At 46.3% G+C, this 20,820-nt stretch overlaps 1 protein-coding gene across 12 annotated transcripts in view; it reads right to left on the bottom strand.

The window, feature by feature from the left end:
• Positions 1 to 12,189: 12,189 nt before the first annotated feature.
• maptb (microtubule-associated protein tau b) overlaps positions 12,190 to 20,820 on the bottom strand; it is a 109,116-nt gene continuing 100,485 nt past the window's right edge. For 10 of the 12 annotated variants that reach the window (XM_051918919.1, XM_051918922.1, XM_051918918.1 and 7 more), the window contains one exon: positions 12,190 to 12,458. In XM_051918919.1, coding sequence (XP_051774879.1) covers positions 12,243 to 12,458 — 216 coding nt within the window. In that variant the 3' untranslated portion in view covers positions 12,190 to 12,242. Of the gene's footprint in view, positions 12,459 to 15,795; positions 15,935 to 20,820 lie in introns of all 12 variants that reach the window. The other 2 variants (XM_051918916.1, XM_051918915.1) reach the window with 2 other exon arrangements.

A 20,820-nucleotide genomic window follows, 5' to 3' on the forward strand; every position in this document is an offset into this window, starting at 1 on the left:
GCTTTTATATATAATTTGTATGAACTTGTGGTTTATCTCTCCATTCGCCGTTGGTGGGATCAGATGTTCACAGGACAATATGTAGTGTAAGGCTTAGCTGCTAAAGTCGCATACAAAAGTTGCTTAACCGTATTAAATCAGTAACAGCGTAAATAATATAAGAGAACTGTGACATCCTGTAGCTCTATGGCGCTGTCCTCATTTGCAGACAGACAGTGGACTGAAGCTCCTCCTCGTTCTTTCTCAACTGCTTTTCAGGCAGCCGTAGTGTTTATACCAGTTGCAGCACAGAGAAGAGGCCATTGTTGGGGGGGGCTGCTATCCATAATAATGTTTATTGCTCTGTTTTGAATTTGCTTGTTTGATGTCCTTGAAGTTGTAGAGTGCAAACCCGATGATTCATTCAGCTGACCACACCACTCACTGTTTCCAAACCTGGCAGTAAAAGAGGATACTGTTTCGATGGTCGATAATGTAGAATTTCTTGAGTATTTGGGGAAAAAAATCTCTTGAGGTAGTAAAGATGATGTGACTTCATTACCAAGGTGGCCGTATGCTTGGACCAGGTCTGGTCCTCTTCTGATGTGGACACCAAGGTATCTGAAACTGTCCACCTGAGGGCTACTAATACCAAGTGGCTTCTGGTGTCATCTCTGTTTTCTCCCACAGTCCACAATCGGCTCCTTTTTGTCTTGCTGACATTCATTGGAAGACTGTGGTCCTGACCCCAGTGTGAAGGTCTGTCAACTTCATCCAGGTAAGCCTGCTCATTGTTATTAAGAGATGAGAAATGTCATAGCTGTGTCATCGGCAAACTTGTCAATGATGTTAGTCATGTTAAGCCATGTAGTCATACATATAGACCAGGGGTCCCCAACTCTGGTCCTGCAGGTCTCCAGTTGTTGCAGGTTTTAATTCTAACCCTTTTCTTAATTAGTGACCTGTTCTTGTTGCTAGTTAGAGAAACGGAAACAAGATTGCTGCAGCCACGCACCTTTCCCATGACACTTGAGATGCTGAAATCGCCCCACGCGTGCGGAGGTTGGAGCCACAAGTGCAGTCACTTCACTTATGTTTTCTTTTTTTTTCACTTATGTTTTCTTTGCTTCCCACTTCTCTCTGTGGCCCCCTAATCTCATGCCATGGGCCACCCTTTTACATAATTTTCACCTGTGGCCTCATTGGAAAATCCTGTGGCCCCAGGTTGAGAACCCTTGGTTTAGAGCAGGTGTCCCCAACTCCGGTCCTGGTGGGCTGCAGTGGGTGCAGGTTTTCATCCTAACTCCTTTTCTTAATCAGTGACCTGTTTTTGCTCCCAATTAACTTCCTTTGAACTAATTTTAATCAACTTGCTTTTGAAGACTCAGACCCCTTAATTTTGTTTTTGTTTTCCTTAATTAGCAGCCAAACAATAATGAGATTCAAAATTAGCCAAAACACAACCAGCAAACTGTGCCTGTCCATCATACAATATCTGAAAATAAAGAAAGGTGAGGGTCTCAGGTATGCTGATCTGCTCAGGTCCAATTTAACGAGAAAATCCACAATGTCGGACATGTCTGCTATTGCACAATGAGAGCAGAAACAAGCCATTGAATTAAAGAACGAGTTTAATGAACAACAAGACTCTGTGCCTGATGCAGCAACTGGTTGGAATTTTGAGGCCCTGACTTAGGTGGTCTTCTGTTGGCTCCCTCACTTCACGTTTCATTTCTGTTTGGGTGCCATTTAAAGAAACAAATCTTAAAAAGCAATTCAATTAAAATGAACTAAGAAGTTAATTAGCACAAAGAGGACACTCATTAGAAAAAGGGTTAGAATGAAAACCTGCAGTGATGGTGGTCCTCCAGGACTGGAGTTGGTGACCCTTATAATTTAAAGCATTGCAATTTGTTTGGTTTTTTTTTGTTGTTTTTTTTTCCTTCTCTGGAGTTTAAGGGGGCTTATCCAAACCATGACCAACCAACCAATCCCGGACCGCTAATCCTGAGGCATTGAGGAGTGCACAGAGATGGGAGGATTAGTAGAATGGAAGACATTTTAGCCTTCAGAGAAATTCTCAAGTCAATTAAAGTGGACCCTGGCGGTGGAACATCTGCAAACCGCAAACTCGAAGACGAAGCACCACAAGAAGCCCCGTGACCTACCCTTTTGGGCTCGGGGAGTTGAGCTGAGGAGACTATGTGATGGGCCACGTCGTGTCTTTAAAATTCTCAGAAGCCATCGATTAAAGTGGGACTCCTTCGATAGAATGGTGAACTGCAAAATCGAGGACGTTGATGGGAAATTTTAATTTGAGAAGGTCAAGCAAAGGACTGAAATCCGGGGAAGCACTTTTGAGAGTTTTGGGGAATTGGGAATAAAGCAGCGTGTCAAAGTCGTCGAAGCTGAAACCTTGGTGATCTTTAGGAAGAACCCGGGTGGGATATCGGGACCACTTAGCTAAGAGCTAAACGGACGAGCGGCAAGTGGGTTGGATGGTCTCCTCTCGTTTCTTATGCTCGTGAGTTACCAGTCAAGTCTTTGTCCTCGTCTGCTGAAGGTCTTGGGCGTAGGAAGAGGTCGAGGGGTCCGAAGTCTGTAGACGCCGATGGTAGACCATGTGTCTGGGACCTCAAGTCGGGTCAAGAGGCCTTGCTGTCATGATACCAATATGGCGTATTGCTGTGTACAGTGGTGTGAGATCACATCAGCCAGGACCACCACAGTGCAACATGAGCACATGGAGGTCCAGGATGGGTGAAGAACTGCACAACACTAAACTATAAATCAGTGAACTATTAGTTATTAATAAACATCTGAGCTAACGAGCGTAACAAATGTACGGCATATAAATAAACTATGAGGAGCAGATCTGTGGGCTGGGGGCAGAGTTCAGAGTCCGGACCACCAAGAGGTAGAAGCTGCTACAGAACCTTCTGCCACCTGAGAAAGAGACCACTGAGATGGTGGGAGAGGACCCTCACGATGTCGCAGGCCAGTGCTGTCTGACTCTAGTCCTGGTGGGCTGCAGTGGCCGCAGGTTTTGCATTTGTTTTTAATTGATGAGTGTCTCAGTCCCGTTGGTGTGCTCAGGTCACCAAAACATCTTGATGGTGGTCTTTGGGAAATAAAACCAGAAAATCAACAGCCTGCTGTGGCAAAACGAGAGCAGCAACAAGTCCTGATATTCAATAACGGCTTTAATTAACAGCAAGAATCAGCTTCTCGTTAAGGAAGTGGTTGGAGTGAAATTGGCTGGAGTTTGATGTTCATCTGTTGGCTCGTTTCACATCTCATTTCTGTTAAATGAAGAAACGAATCGATTCAGAGGACCGAATCCTTAAAAACGGGGCTATGAAAATGAAGGGAAAAGGAGTTCATTAGCAGTGAAAACTGATTAGAAAAAGGGGGAGAATGAAAACCTGCGGCCCACCAGGACCAGAGCTGGGACACCCTGCTGTAGGCTTTGTGGATACGACTCTGTAGAGAATGAGGGGCAGAGGGGTCCCCAAGATCTTTCCTGCTGTGTGCTCCAGCTGTTGTAGGAGTTCGCAGTACCCAAAGCAGACGATGATGCTTCTGGTCGGGCTGCTCACAATTGGTGGTCCCTGTAGAATAGGGTGACTTACCTTCTGATGCTGCACCTTCTCAGCTACTTGGGCAGGCAGGGGGTCTAGTTGAGCAGGTCAGGTTCACCGTACACCGTGGTGGTCTTGACCTCCTCATCCTCCTCGGAGCCCTTGGTGTGTGTCACATGTGGACCTCCTTGAACTTCACCTTCATCTCTTGTGTCTGTCCGTCTCCTTTGCCAATGAGACCACCCCCCTCAAAATTGTGTCACCCGGGCACTTGTGAGACGGACCACTAGAGAAGTCGGGGAGCTCTGAAAACACCTTTCACCTTTTGATGGTCTGACTGAGCAGAGCTGATGATTTGTCTAAAGTTAGGAGTTTATTTATATAGCGCCCTTCACAGACAAAAGGTCACAGAGCGCTGAACGTCAAATACAGAGCATCCAGAAAGTATTCCCAGCGCTTCATCACTTTTTCCACATTTTGTTATGTTACAGCCTTATTCCAAAATGGATTCAATTCATTTTTTTCCTCAGAATTCTACACACAACACCCCATAATGACAACGTGAAAAAAGTTTACTTGAGGTTTTTGCAAATTTATTAAAAATAAAAAAACTGAAATCCCATGTCCATAAGTATTCACAGCCTTTGCCATGAAGCTCTAAATTGAGCTCAGGTGCCTCCTGTTTCCCCTGATCATCCTTGAGATGTTTCTGCAGCTTCATTGGAGTCCACCTGTGGTAAATTCAGTTGACTGGACCTGATTTGGAAAGGCACACACCTGTCTATAGAAGGTCCCACAGTTGACAGTTCATGTCAGAGCACAAACCAAGCATGAAGTCAAAGGAATTGTCTGTAGACCTCCGAGACAGGATTGTCTCGAGGCACAAATCTGGGGAAGGTTACAGAAAAATTTCTGCTGCTTTGAAGGTCCCAATGAGCACAGTGGCCTCCATCATCCATAAGTGGAAGAAGTTCGAAACCACCAGGACTCTTCCTAGAGCTGGCCGGCCATCTAAACTGAGCGATCGGGGGAGAAGGGCCTTAGTCAGGGAGGTGACCAAGAACCCGATGGTCAGTCTGTCAGAGCTCCAGAGGTCCTCTGAGGAGAGAGGAGAACCTTCCAGAAGGACAACCATCTCTGCAGCAATCCACCAATCAGGCCTGTATGGTAGAGTGGCCAGACGGAAGCCACTCCTTAGTAAAAGGCACATGGCAGCCCGCCTGGAGTTTGCCAAAAGGCACCTGAAGGACTCTCAGACCATGAGAAAGAAAATTCTCTGGTCTGATGAGACAAAGATTGAACTCTTTGGTGTGAATGCCAGGCGTCATGTTTGGAGGAAACCAGGCACCGCTCATCACCAGGCCAATACCATCCCTACAGTGAAGCATGGTGGTGGCAGCATCATGCTGTGGGGAACTGGGAGACTAGTCAGGATAAAGGGAAAGATGACTGCAGCAATGTACAGAGACATCCTGGATGAAAACCTGCTCCAGAGCGCTCTTGACCTCAGACTGGGGCGACGGTTCATCTTTCAGCAGGACAACGACCCTAAGCACACAGCCAAGATATCAAAGGAGTGGCTTCAGGACAACTCTGTGAATGTCCTTGAGTGGCCCAGCCAGAGCCCAGACTTGAATCTGATTGAACATCTCTGGAGAGATCTTAAAATGGCTGTGCACCGACGCTTCCCATCCAACCTGATGGAGCTTGAAAGGTGCTGCAAAGAGGAATGGGCGAAACTGGCCAAGGATAGGTGTGCCAAGCTTGTGGCATCATATTCAACAAGACTTGAGGCTGGAATTGCTGCCAAAGGGGCATCGACAAGGTATTGAGCAAAGGCTGTGAATACTTATGGACATGGGATTTCTCAGTTTTTTTATTTTTAATAAATTTGCAAAAACCTCAAGTAAACTTTTTTCACGTTGTCATTATGGGGTGTTGTGTGTAGAATTCTGAGGAAAAAAATGAATTGAATCCATTTTGGAATAAGGCTGTAACAGAACAATATTAATAGATACTTTATTAATCCCAAGGGCAAATTCCCATACTCCAGCAGCAGCATTTTGATAATAATATTAAATTAGCGAGTGATAACAATGCAGGTATAACAGACAATAACTTTGTATAATGTTAAATGTTAACGTTTACCCCCCCCCAGGTGGAACTGAAGAGTCACATAGGAGATCGTTCCTCCATCACACTTAGTCTGTCAGTGAGCAGGACGGTGACAGCAGTCTGTCGCTGAAGCTGCTCCTCTGTCTGGAGATGATCCTCTTCAGTAGATTCTCCATGATTGACAGGAGTCTGCTCAGCGCCCGCCGCTCTGCCACAGATGTCAAACTGCCCAGCTCCATGCCTACAATAGAGCCTGCCTTCCTCACCAGTTTGTCCCTCTTCTTTATGCTGCCTCCCCAGCACACCACCGCGTAGAAGAGGGCGCTCGTCACAAACGTCTGATAGAACATCTGCAGCATCTTATTGCAGATGTTGAAGGACGCCAGCCTTCTAAGGACATATAGTTGGCTCTGTCCTCAGTATTGGCAGTCCAGTTTATCATCCAGCTGCACTCCCAGGTATTTATAGGTCTGTAGTGTTGGTTTAAATGTGGAAAACTTGATGCGCTGTACAACTACAGGAGTTAAAACAAAACCAATAAAAAAATACACGAACAGGAACTACTGGGCACTGATTAAAAGCCTGTTTAAAAAGAAATGTTTTTAGACAAATCAACAGACTCGGCTGCACGCAAACCACAAGGCAGGCAACTCCATAAGTGTCGGTGCCACAGACTACAAGGCACAATCCCCGAGTGCCTGGGACAACTAAAAGGCCACGTTGCCCAAATCTAAGAGTCCGACGAGCTGTATAGCGTTAGAGCGGACTGGTTAGGTACTCGGGAGCCTGTCCATGCAAAGCTCTGAAAGTAAGAACCATCCATCCATCCATTTTCCAACTTGCTGAATCCGAACACAGGGTCACGTGGGTCTGCTGGAGCCAATCCCAGCCAACACAGGGCACAAGGCAGGGAACCAATCCTGGGCAGGGTGCCAACCCACCGCAGAAAGTAAGAACCAGAACTTGAAAATGAATTCTCTAAAACACAGGGAGCCACAGCCGTGTGTGCAGAATGGGAGTTGAGGCCAGCAGGGGTTAGGAGCCTGGCAGCTGCATTTTGGACTAACTGAAGACCAGTGACGTGAAGGTGGGGCTCATGGCTGGTGACTCCATCAGAGTCAGATTTGCAAATATTTGAACCCCAAAGAGTCGCTCATTCACTAATTAATCGGCAGTCAGCCTACACATGGACTACTGGTTATGTTTCATATCTCATCAGCATTCTTTACACCAGTGGTTCTCAAAACTGTGGCGCTAAGTAACAAAAAAGGGGCGCGAAGATGTAAAAAAAACAATCGAAAATATGAAAAATCCATCTATTGAAACCAAAACAAATGAACTTAAACTACATTCTGATACTAGAAAAATAAATATAGAGTTAGATAAATGTCGATAAAAGTTAAGCAGGTATAATAAAATATGCATCTATGATATATCATTAATTTAAAAAGAACAAATTGGTATTAGTGGGCTCATTTCAAAAAACGTTAGGGGGGGTGCAATTAAAACTTATGAAAACTCGGGTCGCAAATACTTAAAGGTTGAGAAACGCCGCTTTACACACACAGACAGGTAAGGCGAGAAAGAGCGGAGAGAGAGAGAGAGAGCGAGCGCGTTTGCTCCTCACCCTCCACGTGTTCTAAATTTGCCGTTGCAATTCTACAATTCACACTCCTTCAATACAAAAGAAAGTAGAGAGTGGTGTACAAAAAAAAAAAACGGATTTCAATTTTGACCTCAATTGAAATTTTTAGTTGTTTTTAAAAGCTTTTAATTCTGATGCTTTAATCAATTTTAATGCAAGACTGTTCAACAAAATGATAGCAAGAAAGAATATTTTATTTAAGGTCAAAATTTAGTTTTTAAATATTAGATTTTTTTTCTTGGTCTGATACCGTTTTTTTTTTTATTATTAAATTGAAAACCGTTTATGGTCTTAACCTTTATTTGTAAATGAAGTCAATGCGCCTTGTCCTTCTCCACGAAAATCTCCGTCACTTTCTTGTATTAGTCCTCCTTATTTTTCTTTACTTTTAAAAGTCTTAATCTCCCATTTTGGCAGTCAGTCGGAACAAAAAATAAATAAAAATAAACGACCCGCTGCAGTGCACGTGACTTTCTGATCGCGCTAACTTATCGGCGCCTTTGCGTAGAAGAACAGCAGTAACGAGCACCGGTGGGGATCACATGCGCCCCCTTCAGGGCTGCACGGTACTACCTGTCTCACCTTGTGCCTTTTCATTGCTGTTTTATGTCCGATCGGCAAGACTAAATATGTCACACACATTTATTAAAGATATTAGCCAGACTATGGAAAGTCAGGGTGTATAATAAACGTGTCTGCACACATTATATTGGCGACATACTGAGAGACTGCGACAGGCACGCGCTAATCCTCACAGGTGGCGCAGTGGTAGTGCTGCTGAGGAGACTGTGGAAGATTGTGGGTTCGCTTCCCGGTTCCTCCCTGTGTGGATAGCGCTTTGAGTACTGAGAAAAGCGCTATAGAAATGTAATGAATTATTATTATTAATCACACGCATCAACCCCATGTGTGAGGGAGAGAGCAGTCCAAAGTGAGGGGAGGTGAGGCTCGCGTTTTTCTCCCATATTAGTACATTTCATGCGCAAATTCAGCGATTTTGATTATAAAAATGATAGAATCATACAGAAAACAAATTTATAGCACAGACCAGTGGACACGTTTTTTTTTTTTTAAATTTCGTAACACTCTGAGGTGCAAATGAAACCTTTGCAAAAATGAGGCGACTCAAAACAAGACTTTTTTTTTCTCAATACCGACTTTATTTCCAAATTCACGTTTACAGCAATGAGTATCCGTGTAAACCAGTCATCATAATAAAACACACAGTGACGAAATGGACACTCACAATTGCCTAGCTAGGATGGGGGGGTGGGGGGTGGGGGGGGCTGCAATAAAAACTTCAGCGAAAGTAAAAACGGGCGTCCAGGAGACAAACTGCAGGATTCTTTTACCTTCCACATATGAAGTGAAGCTTAAAAAAAAAAACAGTTCACGTCACAAAAAAAAGCCTCGTCGGATCAACTCTTTCCGGACCAGCCACCGCGGCCTATGGGATGCACGAAGCCCCTCCACTGACCACTGACTTGGCATTTCTTCTGTTGTCTGTGGCGGATTTAGCGATGTTCGGTGGTGGGTGTCTGTATTTTAAATATCGCCAGAGGATCATCTTCTGCGCTCAGAATCGACCGTCCATGCAGTGCGCGGAGTGGCCTCTTCCGGCACGTCTACAGCAGGATGACGATTCCATTCCAGTCACACACACAACCTGCTCTTGAGGGGGGTTCTGGTGCGAAAAGAGTTAATGGAGTCGAAGTTTGCCTTTAAAAGCCAAAGGCCACGCCCCTCTCGCTCGCTCTCTTTGTGTTTTTTAAACTTGGAGAGAGAGAGAGAGAGAGAAAGAGAGAGGTGTGCGCTGATTGGAGGGGAGGGTGCAGACCACCTGACTCTTCCCGGCAGCTCTGGTCCCACTGGAGTCTTTTCCGGTCGTCTTGGCGGCTTTTCCTACTCGACATTTGATTGGATCCCAGAAGCGGAAGAAATGTTTTTTCTTTTTAATGGGTCATCAATTAAAGGCTTTAGCTTCCAACGTGATTACCTTGCAAAATATTTACAAAAAAAGCAGCAAAATGATAGCCATCATAACAAGATTTCTTTAAATATATCGATCGGCAGGTACATTTCACATCCACTGAATACTAGTAGAAAATGTGCGCGAAACACAAGCTTCTTTTTTTTCTTTTTAATTATACGTGCTGAACGCAAGTCTGTCAGCAAAATGAAGTTAAGTCGGGTGTGGGTTTTGCTTTTTTTTTTTTAATTTGTCACCCAATTTGCAGATTACATGCACGTTAACAGGTCCGTCCGTTTTCCGAGCCCGATCTCGACGATCGCATTTATTTTTACACTTTAATACACACGCATGACTGAGACGATTTCACTGACACTCGAGCCTCTCAACGGCCGACGTTTTAGCGATCTGCTTCATAGTCGCCCTTTTTCCAGCTTCGGTAGAGTAGAGAAACGAGAATTCCTTTTTATTTTTATCTTTCGAGACATTGAAGTCCTAATCTCACGAGCACAAGTCTCTCCTGCTCGGTCTCCGTCTCGAGTCCGCCGCTTTGACCCCCCAACCCTGCGCGCTCTCTCCAATGTCGTATTTTCAGCGACTCTCGTGGACGGCGGACGTTACTTGGAATCGGCGGTGCTAAAGTTTTCAATCGGTTACGTTTCGTGTTTAAATGTGTTGCGGGGCCCTGCTATAAATGAGATTGTAATCTCGCACGGGTTTAGTGGCTAAATTTTAAAAAATATATTAACAACAGTCATAATCAAAGGTCTTGTCTCAGCACATTGTCTTCAGTTTTTGGCAAATGGAGAGTAAGAGGTGGCGTGAATGAAGTTCTGAAAGTTAGAAATGGAGTCCAGTGGATCGAGACGGTTACGTTAAAATGACTTCAACACGGAGACGCAGTTGTAAAATTTGCGGTAAATTTCGGCACAAATGTTAAAAATGAGAACGCCAGACAGGCGTAGTGTGGTGGGCAGCAGAACTTTAGTGTCCTTCAAAACTCGACTTGATGTTATTCTGGAGGAGTTGCGTGGACCGGACGGCCAGGCCCGTCCTGATATTTCGAGGCGATTCCCGGTCACACACTGGAGATGACGCGACATGCGCGAGGATTCAATAGTGGTCTTCACTTTTTGTTGCTAAGCCCCCCGCTGCAGTCCTTCATTGTGTCCGTTTTACGATCAAAGCTGACTGCTGACTCTGGTGGGTTTAACGGCTGAGCGTCACCACATTTACTTTCGGATGAGTCCTATGGAATGTGACGTGTGCCATTGGTGACCGCTGGCTGACACGACTCTGCCGGGTCACTCGTACCGGACTGGGCCCTGGCACTTGAGCGCCTTTTACGATTTTATTCATGTTAAACTTTGAGAGGGGGTATCGGTAATCGTCACGTGGTCCTGTGCTGTGGCTCGCACTCCAAGGCGGCTCGGCACCACCGACTGTCGCTCTCATCTTTCTTTTAGACATTTCGATGGCTTCGTCTTTTCTTCTCGACACTCTTTTTTTTTGTTTTTGGACACTAGTAATGGACGACTCCATTTAAAAGTAAGAGGCCCACCTGGAACGTATGAAGACCACTGTGTGGTGTTGGGTTTTTTCGTATTAGTGAATTGTCGTTCTTGAACGAATCTTTAATGTGATTCGGGAAGAACGAGTCGTCTCGTGGGAGTGAATCGTTCAGTCGCACATGTGCATTTGCGCAACTTTCTATAGTTTTTTTCGAGTCGTTCGTTCATCACGTGACAGCCCCATAAGCTTAACCTATGCAGTCTGAGCCAGAAAGAGAATTGATTGGTTCATTCCTCGAGTCTTTCGTTCTTTTGTCACGTGACCACTTACCGGTTCAGTAGTAGCGAATCATAGACTAAAACAACTAAACAATGAATTAATATTTTCTGTTTCTTATAGCATTATAGTTTTGTCTTGTTTGTAGTGTGATCAACATTTGTGTAAGCAGTAGATGTGTTAGGGAGGTAACAGGTAACATTTTAATTATATTTTGCTATAATGAACGAAATGACTCGAAAAAAGATTCGTTCATTTTGCTGAACGAGACTCAAAGGTCCGAGTCGGTAAAATGATCCGAACTTCCCATCACTATTTCGTATGAATGTCACGAGGATTGTATAACGAATGACCAAGAGGCGTGGCTGATTTAGCCCGTTGGGCAGACGTCGCTTGCGATTGGTTTGCACGCTTTAGCGCGTCATGACGTGCTGTTTGACCGGACTGAACGCTACCCATAATTCAGTGCTCTTCTGTCATTTGGTCGCATTTAATTTTTTTTTTTATTTCTCTGGGGGTCACAACGACGTTTTCATTAATGCTAATCTTTCTGTTTTTCTTTCTTTCTTTCCAGATGAGCAGCCCGACTTCATTCTGCCTTCTTTCCCGGCTGAGATGGAGACCTCCTCGTCTCTGCAGGAACTCGCAATTTCTAAACGAAAAGAATCGGGAGAACGCAACCGGCCGAATGGTTGGGGGGAGTCCACGTGATTTTCAGTCAGGCGGGGGTCTTTGCTAAACATGCTTTAGCTAAATACGTCATTTTCAGTCAACTTCATGCAACTTTTATCAGTAAAGGAATGTGTGGCGTTGCCGCATATCCACCGTAGGGCCGGCGAGCGGACAGGCGGGCGGGCGGTCGGTCGGTCGGACAGGGGAGGGGGGTTACAGGCGCCGGAGGTCGCAAGGCGCGAGACGAGCTTGGACCTTTTGAACCCTTCGGAGATTTCATGATCTGCAAACTGAGAATAGCGAGCAGGCTAGGTGATCGTCTGATATGAAATGAAAAACCCATCCGCAGAGATCGAAAGGAAAGGAAATCAGGAGGAGGGTCGCTCGGTGGGTTGTGTTTTTTGTGTTTTTTGTGTTTTTTTTTTCTTCTTGAGGAAAATGGCAAAAAAAAAAAAAAAAAACCAAAAAGGCTACAGCAGGCTGAGGAAGCAAATCACAAGCCTTGTTTGGCCAGGGAAGCGGAGACCTCGTCGGCTAACGTGGCAAGCTGAGGAGAATCCATCATGTTGATGCTGCCGGTGGAGGAGACGTTGCTAAGGCGGCGGGGAGAGCCCTCCGTGGACGCCGTGGGGGACTTGTAGACGATCTCTGCTCCGTGGTCAGTGCGGGCCTTGGCCTGTTCACGGAAGGCCAGTTTGTGTGACTCGATCTGTGCGTGGGGGGGAAGAAAAACAAAATACAAATAAATTAGCGTTAACAAATAGGTGACCTGAGAGAAAAAAAAAAGAAATCACAGACACCCCCCCCACCGATCCCCCGAATCTGCTAAGAGTGCCTTAGTGGTCCACACATCTCCACCCATTGTTACTCTACAACAGTTGATGTGGCTGGCAACCTAAAAGACCCCGATCCACCAGCACCACCATTTTATTGTTGAGCTCAGGCAGGTGACCCCCACAACGTTCCTTCACACCAGCTGCAAGCGCCCAGCTGGTTGGACTGGCATCCCAACTGCGTGGGCATAATGGATGGAGCACAAGATTGGTGACAGGACCCTGCTGAGGATGATCCCCCAACACGAGAGGTGGCAGAGCCCCCCCTGGCTGGTGACCCAGTACAGACACCGGGTTTGTCACCCTGTCAGGGTGCTTCGGTTTGCCACAAGGGGGCGCTGTGAAGAATAGACCTCCCCAGTTTATGGGGAGCGTCTGTATGAAATGGAAGTACTGGGCCTGGGGGGGGTTTTGGTCTGACATAAAAGGAGCCCCCTGCCTCATCCAGGTGTGTTGAAGTTGGGTGGGTGAAACTCCCATGGAGGAGACGGAGCAGGACTGGCACATTGTTGGCTTCACCCTTAAACAGCCCGTGAATGCGCCTCTGCTTACTTTAACCCTAAACTGTTAGGTGGAGTCGCGTCTGCTGGCTCAGTGCTGCCCCCTTGTGGTCACACAGCTGTGGACTTATTTAGACAGAATTCTACAAAGAAACAAAACACAAAATGCTGGCGGGATGGAAATCACCTTGGCAGGGGGGGGGGCGGCTAAATGACTCCTCCTGCTCACCTGGGACTCCTAATGGCCCCCTTAAAGTGCAAGCCGAAAATTAAAATCGGTCCAAAAAAAAAACAAATTGGGATTGGGAGCGTAACAGGACTACAACTCCCATGAAGCTCTGTGTGCTCAACGTACTAACAGAGGACATTTGAGGTGGGCTGTCTCAACTTGCTTAGGGGCTGAAAGTGAAGCTCAACTTCAGTCAACGGGCTTCATTAAATGTGGACCTGACTGGGGGTCACTAGCCCCCCCCCCCTTCCATCTAACTTGTAACCGTAACCCACCATTCAGACCTGAATGTCTTCAGTGAATTGTCCTTGCTGTCCCAAAACCATGCGAGGGGACGACGTGGTAGTGGGGGTGGGCACTCCAAATGACATCTATATAGCGCCCTTCTCTCTGTTCCGAGCACTTTGGGTAGTCACTTTAACCACCGCTAATGTGCAGCACCCACCTGAATGATGTGCCAGCAGACCTTTTTGTGAGGTGTTAGGTGGTGAAGGGGCAGCCAATTAGAGATGGGGGACGATTAAGGGGCCAGAATGACTACGCTGAGGTGGGCAGTTCAGCCAGGACAGCGGGGTGCACAGGATGATCTTTAATGACCACAGAAAGTCCGGTCCTTGGATTTAAGTCTCCTACAAAGGATGGCGCCACATTTGCAGCCCATTGTCCCCGTCACTGCACTGGGATCCTCATTCTGCCCACAGGTTAAGCGCCCCCTGCTGCCCTCACCAATACGTCTGCCAGTGGCAACCCAATCTTTTCCTAGGTGGTCTCCCGTCCAAGTTCTGGATGGGCCTGAACACGCTTAGCTTCAGGTGGGTGACCTCCTCTGAAGTGCTGGTGGTGCGGCTCTCTTCTGTGGTCACGGCCCTCACTTATTTGTGACTGCAGAGGGACACGTAAGCGACAGCTCAGGGTTCATCTTGTGCCCCATCACTCGTACTGCATGTCAAACGTGTTCTCCACTGTGGTGCTTTGTACCAAACCCCTGTCATAAGTCACTTAGCCAGAGATGTGCTTCACAATGTCACCGGGTAGAGGGTGACAGCCAAATTAGAAATTGGCTAAAGCAGGTTACTACTAAACGGAACGCATGTTATGGACCGATGACGTGAGTCCTTGAAAATAAACCCTCTGAAGATGATTACTTGTTAATCTCACCGACACCTTCATCCAAGGCGACTTACAACATCTGAGGCGCAATTGGGTTCCATTTCTTTTGTTTTAATCCAGTAGTCAGAGCACAGGCAGGTGAAGGGACTCAGTCGAGGTGACACCGTGTCAGGTGCAGGGCCCGGAGCCAACGCTGGCCGATGATTCATTCCCAGTTATTCTAAAATGCCAACCCCACATACTGGAACGGCACTTCACTACCAGTTCTGGTAGTGGTAGGTATCCTGTATTTAACCCAACCAAGGAACTTCCACTACAATATACAAGCATGAGTAACAAGAAGAAAAGTCAGTTCTGACCCCAGGAGTTGTGTAAACTTCTCAAACCCGAGTTTGAAAAAGAAAAAAGAAACGAATTAAAAAGGCAAAGAAAGAAAAAAAAATGAAATGCCTGTCAAGTGGCGGCTTTTATGCGAAAGTCTGCCCTCCTGTGGTTAAAATGGCAACTGCAACTAAAGAGATAGACATGACAGGCACAATATAATAGACAGATGTGAAAGGTGCACTATAATAGCTATCTAGCCAGATATGAAAGGCACTATATAATAGATGTATGTTAAAGGCACTATATAATAGCTGTATAAGGCAGTATATAATAGATGTTAAAGTCACTATATAATAGCTATGTAGATATGAAAGGCACTATATAATAGAGAGATGTTACACACTATATGTTACCTAGCTAGATATGAAAGGCACTATATAATAGATGTATAAGGCAGTATATAATAGATGTTAAAGTCACTATATAATAGCTCTGTACATATGAAAGGCACTATATAATACAGAGATGTTAAACACACTAATAGTTACCTAGCTAGATATGAAAGGCACTATATAATAAAGAGATGTTAAACACACTGTATAATAGTTACTTAGCTAGATATGAAAGGCACTATATAATAGATGTATAAAGCAGTATATAATAGATGTTAAAGTCACTATATAATTGTTACCTAGCTAGATATGAAAGGCACTATATAATAGAGAGATGTTAAACACACTATATAATTGTTACCTAGCTAGATATGAAAGGCACTATATAATAGATAGAATTTAATTTGTCCTCAGTGGGAAATCTGACTTTTCAGAGTGAAATCTGCCAGATGTTCTTTAAAGAATGAAATACATAGATACATAAATAAACGCACACACACAGACACACTAGAATGAATGTAAAGGAAAAAAATGTAAAAAATAAAAAGACAAAACTTTGCAGTCCCAGAGAGGCGCTATACAGGTGCATGACTTGGCACTGGCACTGGCACCTGACCCCAGCGGGTTTCCAGCGTGGCGGACCATGTGACATACTTACTTGTCTCGTGCGTTTCAACAATTGCGATTTCTTCGGCCGCTGGGCTCTCGCTAACTGGCATCAGGCTCTCCTTATCGGGGGACGGAGGGGCCCCGTTTTTTGAGGGAAGTTTGTCGCCCCTTGATGCCTCTTTTTCCTTCTTTTCCAGGAATTTAAAAACATAAACAGTGAGGTGCATTACAAATTGTAAATGAACAAATGAGAAAAAAAAAGGCAAATGCATGGGAATGAAGGAATCAAAACTCAAAGCAAAGAAAGGCAAGAAAACGCTTTGGAGGAATTGAAGGGGGGCTCACGGCCACACAGGGAAGTTCTGGAATTGTCTGGCAGCTCTTCCAACTTACAGGGATAACTTGGGGGGCTGTTGGCAGGGCTGGCACTCCAGCCACCGTGTCTAACCTCCCAGTGTCCCAGTGAGGTGTCACCCGCTGCACTCGGGTCCCAGTCCAGGTGGCCCAGCAGTACCAGAAGCTTCATAATGAAATAAACGAGTGCGGAATCCGAATCACAGCCCACCTTTAAAGTGGGCTCAGCCTGACGCCAGAATCGCCCCCCCCGCCCCCCAAGTGCGCAGCACGGGGTTTATGATTGGCTGTTTTATGAGCTTCTCGTCTTGATTGGATGCTTTGTTAAATCCTACACTCAGTAAGGACTTCGGAGGTGCCACTTTATTTGGGGGCTTGTGATGCTTACACTCGACAGACCCCTTTATGGGGCGCGCAGGGTGGTTTAGATGAGTGTTACCCAGCCTTTTTTTTTTTTTTTTTGTTTGGTGGCATGACTCCATTTTTCACTTGACGATGTGTTTGCGACCCACCCTTTTTTGGGGGGGCTTGGAGGAATGTGCTCAATTGGGGACCAGCGTGATCAGCAGAGGGTTAGACGAGGACGACTTGAGCGTGTTTGAAGTGGGCAGACATGGCAGGGGGACCCTCAGCCCCAGAGGTGGCACTCGGAGTCTCAGGATCAGGCGCACATAACACACTCGTCCTTAACTTTCACTGCGGCTCGTATCATTTGAGCCGTTGTTCTTCCTCCTCTGACTCCCAGCCTTCCACCAATAATTCTTAGCTGAGGGGGTGCCAGCCCCCCGCTTACCTGTTTGATGAAGACTATTGTGTCCCCCTACTGTCTCAGCGCTTGCTACCATAATTTACAACCAACGAGTTCACATTCGCTCTCTAAGCGGTGGGGGTGGGGGGGGGCATCCTTTCAGCTCTCTGGCACGTCTGACCCCTGGCTTATGAAATATCGGGGGGGGGGGGGTGTCTCAGGTTTATACCAAAATAATACAAACATACGTCGTGTCATACGTAGTGTAGTGGAAACTGCAACTCCCAGCAGTCCCGGCAGTGGCTCTGATTGGTTGTCTGCTGAGGGTGCAGGGGCTGTTGGGGTCAAAGGAGGTCAGCACACCCTATAAAAAGGGGGGGTGGGCAGTGACCAAAAAGGTATTTGGTGTTTCAAGTTCCTGCCTGTCTGCCTCCTGTTGGGTTACCTGTGCGTATTCATTTTTTGTCCTCCATCGTTTCGTGGTTGGGGTCCTGCTTGTCTGCCATCTGCCCGTTATGTGAGGACTGTAAGTGGATTTATGGGCATCCCGCGAAGAAAGGGGCGCCCGTCTTCACCATCTCAGGGACCATCTTTACATTCCCATACCTCGGCAGTGACATTCATGTGAAGTCAGTAGACGGATTGGGAGAGCTTGGGGGGGGTCATGAGGTCACTGGAAAGGGGTGTGTGGCGCTCCCTGATATCTCACCAAAAGGACAAAGGTCCAAGTCATTAGAGTCCTGGTGCCCGCTGTCTGAGAGACATGGACACTATCCAGAAGACTCGACTCCTTCATGTGTGTCTCTTTGGAGGGTCCTCGGGTCCCGCTGGTTTGACTTTGTGTTGCTCAAGGGGTCCCGAATTTGGGGGGAGGTCGGTTACCAGCCACCTGTGGTGCGGTCACTGCAGATTAAGAGCGATCAGGATCGGGAAGGGCTGGGTTACACGTGGGGTTCGCCGCAGCCCACAGGCTGGGAGCCGCCCAATGACGTAGTGCTCCCGAGGGCTGCTGGGATTTGTGGTTCATTTAAGCAGCGCTACTACAGTGCTGTCTGCGATTTTCTGCAATAAGCTGTAAAAAAAACAAACCAAAAATTGAATTATCGATGACAAAACTGTCAGATTGGCGAATTGTAAGCCCGCCAATCGCCAGGGCCGACCTCTACTTCAGTTCTATTGAATTTCTGTACTTATACAGGGTGGCCCACGAAAAAGTGGGTCGCCTCCTCCAAGACGACTCTCGTCTCGTGTGCCGCCGGACAGAAGCCCACCTAAAAACTGGCGCAGCAGGCCGGTGGTAGCAGAAGCACAACAACTCCACGTGGAGGCGTACCGCAGAACACTTGTGCAGCGATTAAAAGAACCCGATGAAGGGGCGGTGGGCCACCCTGTATAATTAATTACCCGATTACTGACAGATCTGTCATCAATAATTCAATGGACTATACATATACTGTATACGAGGGGGGACCCAAAAATAACCGGAATTTTGTTGTTATTTATTTCCGGTTCTTTTTGGGTCCCCCCTCATATATATGTATATTTTGTTTGTTTGTTTGTTTATTGCAGAATATCGCAGACAGCGCTGTAGTAGCGCTACTTCAATGAACTGCAAATCCCAGCAGCCCTCGGGAGCACTACGTCGTTGGGCAGCTCCTGCTATCGCAGGCAAAGGCTTCTGGGTGGAAAACAAAGGCACAAGCTTTACAAGCGAGTTCTAAGAAGCCGGCAGGATCGCAGACGGCGGCGTCTTTTAAGTTTCGGTGCTGCACTGCGATTCCAGTCCTCTGGATTCCGGTTTTTTTTCCAGATTTCTGTTCCTGACCTGCGCCCACTCGTTCCTGTCATTTTTGGAAGACGCCTTCGTCTCGGAGAAGTCTCCGAACTTCTGCAAATCTCCACTTAACATTGGCATCACGTGATGCCGTGGAGTCCGCACACGGGGGAGTTCATGGTATAACTACGCTGCCACCATCTGCCCCTGTGAAACTGGGCCTGTGGTTTATCGTTTTGTTGAATTTCTCTTCTACCTGCGACATGAATCATTTTTTGTCGTTTACCACCATAAATATACACACACACACTTATTGTAATAAGTTACATTTTGTAAAAAATTCATAAAAACAATTTGCCCGGGGGACGCCCCGCATCTTTGAGTCGGCAGCCCGCCTCACACATGGGATTTGCTGGGCGGTCTTCGTTGGATCTCGTGTTTCTCTGCCCTTTATGTAGCGCAGTAAATGGCGAATTCTGTATAATCGTGGGCCCAAAATGTATTTGGAGATTTTCTCGTTCGAATCACAGGGGGGGCTAACTGTACACTGCAAAAAATGAAATCTGAGCAAGTCGAAAAGTATTTATTTCATGAGATTAAATCTTGTCCTCTTTATTTTAAGAATTATTGACTTATCGAAAAATTTGTATTTACGATTATTTCATTTACTTTAAGAAGTCTTGACAAGTACATTTTGCTCACCCCATTGGCAGATTTGTTTGCTAAATAAAAGCTAAACAGCTCCCGTTCAAAGTTTTTTTGTCTAGTTTTTGCGTTTACATTTTTTGCAGTGTACAACGATAATCTTTAAACGTTTACCCGCGATTCCCGTTTACGGCATCCCCGCTAATGTATACAAATAAAGCAACGTGACCATCCAGTCAATGCACAGCCTCGAAGACTATGGAGAACGTCCTTAGCTTGGCATCAGTGATGGGGGTGGGGTGGGGGGGGAGGGGCGAGGGAATTTGTGGGGCTGGGGTTGGGCGTTCAAAATTATAACGTCAGTCTATTCGGGAGATAATTGTAGTTCGGGTGACGTCGGCCTTCATCACCTACGCTACGTTACTTTGAGTTATTACACTTATTTGTATGTTTATTATTTATGTTGTAGTTTATGAATTTTTGCTTCCCTCCAGCCCAGTTATGACAAGTCGGCGCCCATGAAAAGAAAACTACAACTGCTATGTGCAGAATTGAGGACGTCCCGTCTAACGAGGGTCTCTGAGAAGCTGGGATTTGGAAGACCACCCGTAGCCCACTGGTGTAGGTCATCAAACGTTAAGTAATATAAAACGGTATAAGCCGGTTAAACGGGACCAGATGGTTGTACTGAGTCTGAATGTTTGTATATCAATTAAAAACACACATACATTTTGCCCCCCATGTGGCCCCCTAGTTGGCAGTGCCCCCCCGTTTGCACCACATTTTTCAGTTCATGGTCGCTGGCTCAATGGCAATGAAGACTCCAAACAAATCATAAATGCATGAAGCGAGGCTGTGGTAGACATTCTGTCATCTGAAAGCCCACCAGGTGGAAGGGTACAGGACCCCCCCAGTCATGAGGTGGGCAGTATCATATAGCCCCCTTCTCTTCTCTTTACTCACAAAACTTAATGATCAGTCCCCATGAGGTTCAGAGGGGTCTGAGTGTAGTGGTCTGCATGCTGCAGCTCTTCTTGGGCACCAGCAAAGTGACCAAGGTGACCCGCTGTTGGTGACTGGCGTGTTCCTTTACCTCAATCTTGTCATTTTTCCAATTCCTTTTTTTCCTCCCCTTCATATGCAATATAAAGATTAACTTTACACATTTCCTCAAAGTGATGCGCTCTCGGAGTTCTGATGGGTGGCGCCCCCTACTTTAACTTCTACTAAATGGACAAAACTGCACACAACTTTCCCAAAGATTCCCTGTGTGACCAGTGAGCCAGCTGCAGGTGGCAAATGGAGGCCGTGAAAGGCAAAGGCTGCAAAAAAGGAGAGAAAAAGATTTGAAACGGCCGTGGAAAGAAGGAAAGAAAGGCAAGGGAGCAATGCTGCAACAGCGAGAGCCGAGGTGCCCACTCCTACCAACTGGTGCCAATGCCTCCATCAGGCGCCCTCTGTGTCGCGAGACTAATGACGATCCTGGCAGTGCCCTCATCGGCTTGCGCACATTCACTTGCATACAGAGCTCCTCTCGGAAACGGCCACCCGGG

Source organism: Erpetoichthys calabaricus, chromosome 14 (assembly GCF_900747795.2).
Source record: "Erpetoichthys calabaricus chromosome 14, fErpCal1.3, whole genome shotgun sequence".
In the NCBI taxonomy this organism is placed as follows: Eukaryota; Metazoa; Chordata; class Cladistia; order Polypteriformes; family Polypteridae; genus Erpetoichthys; species Erpetoichthys calabaricus.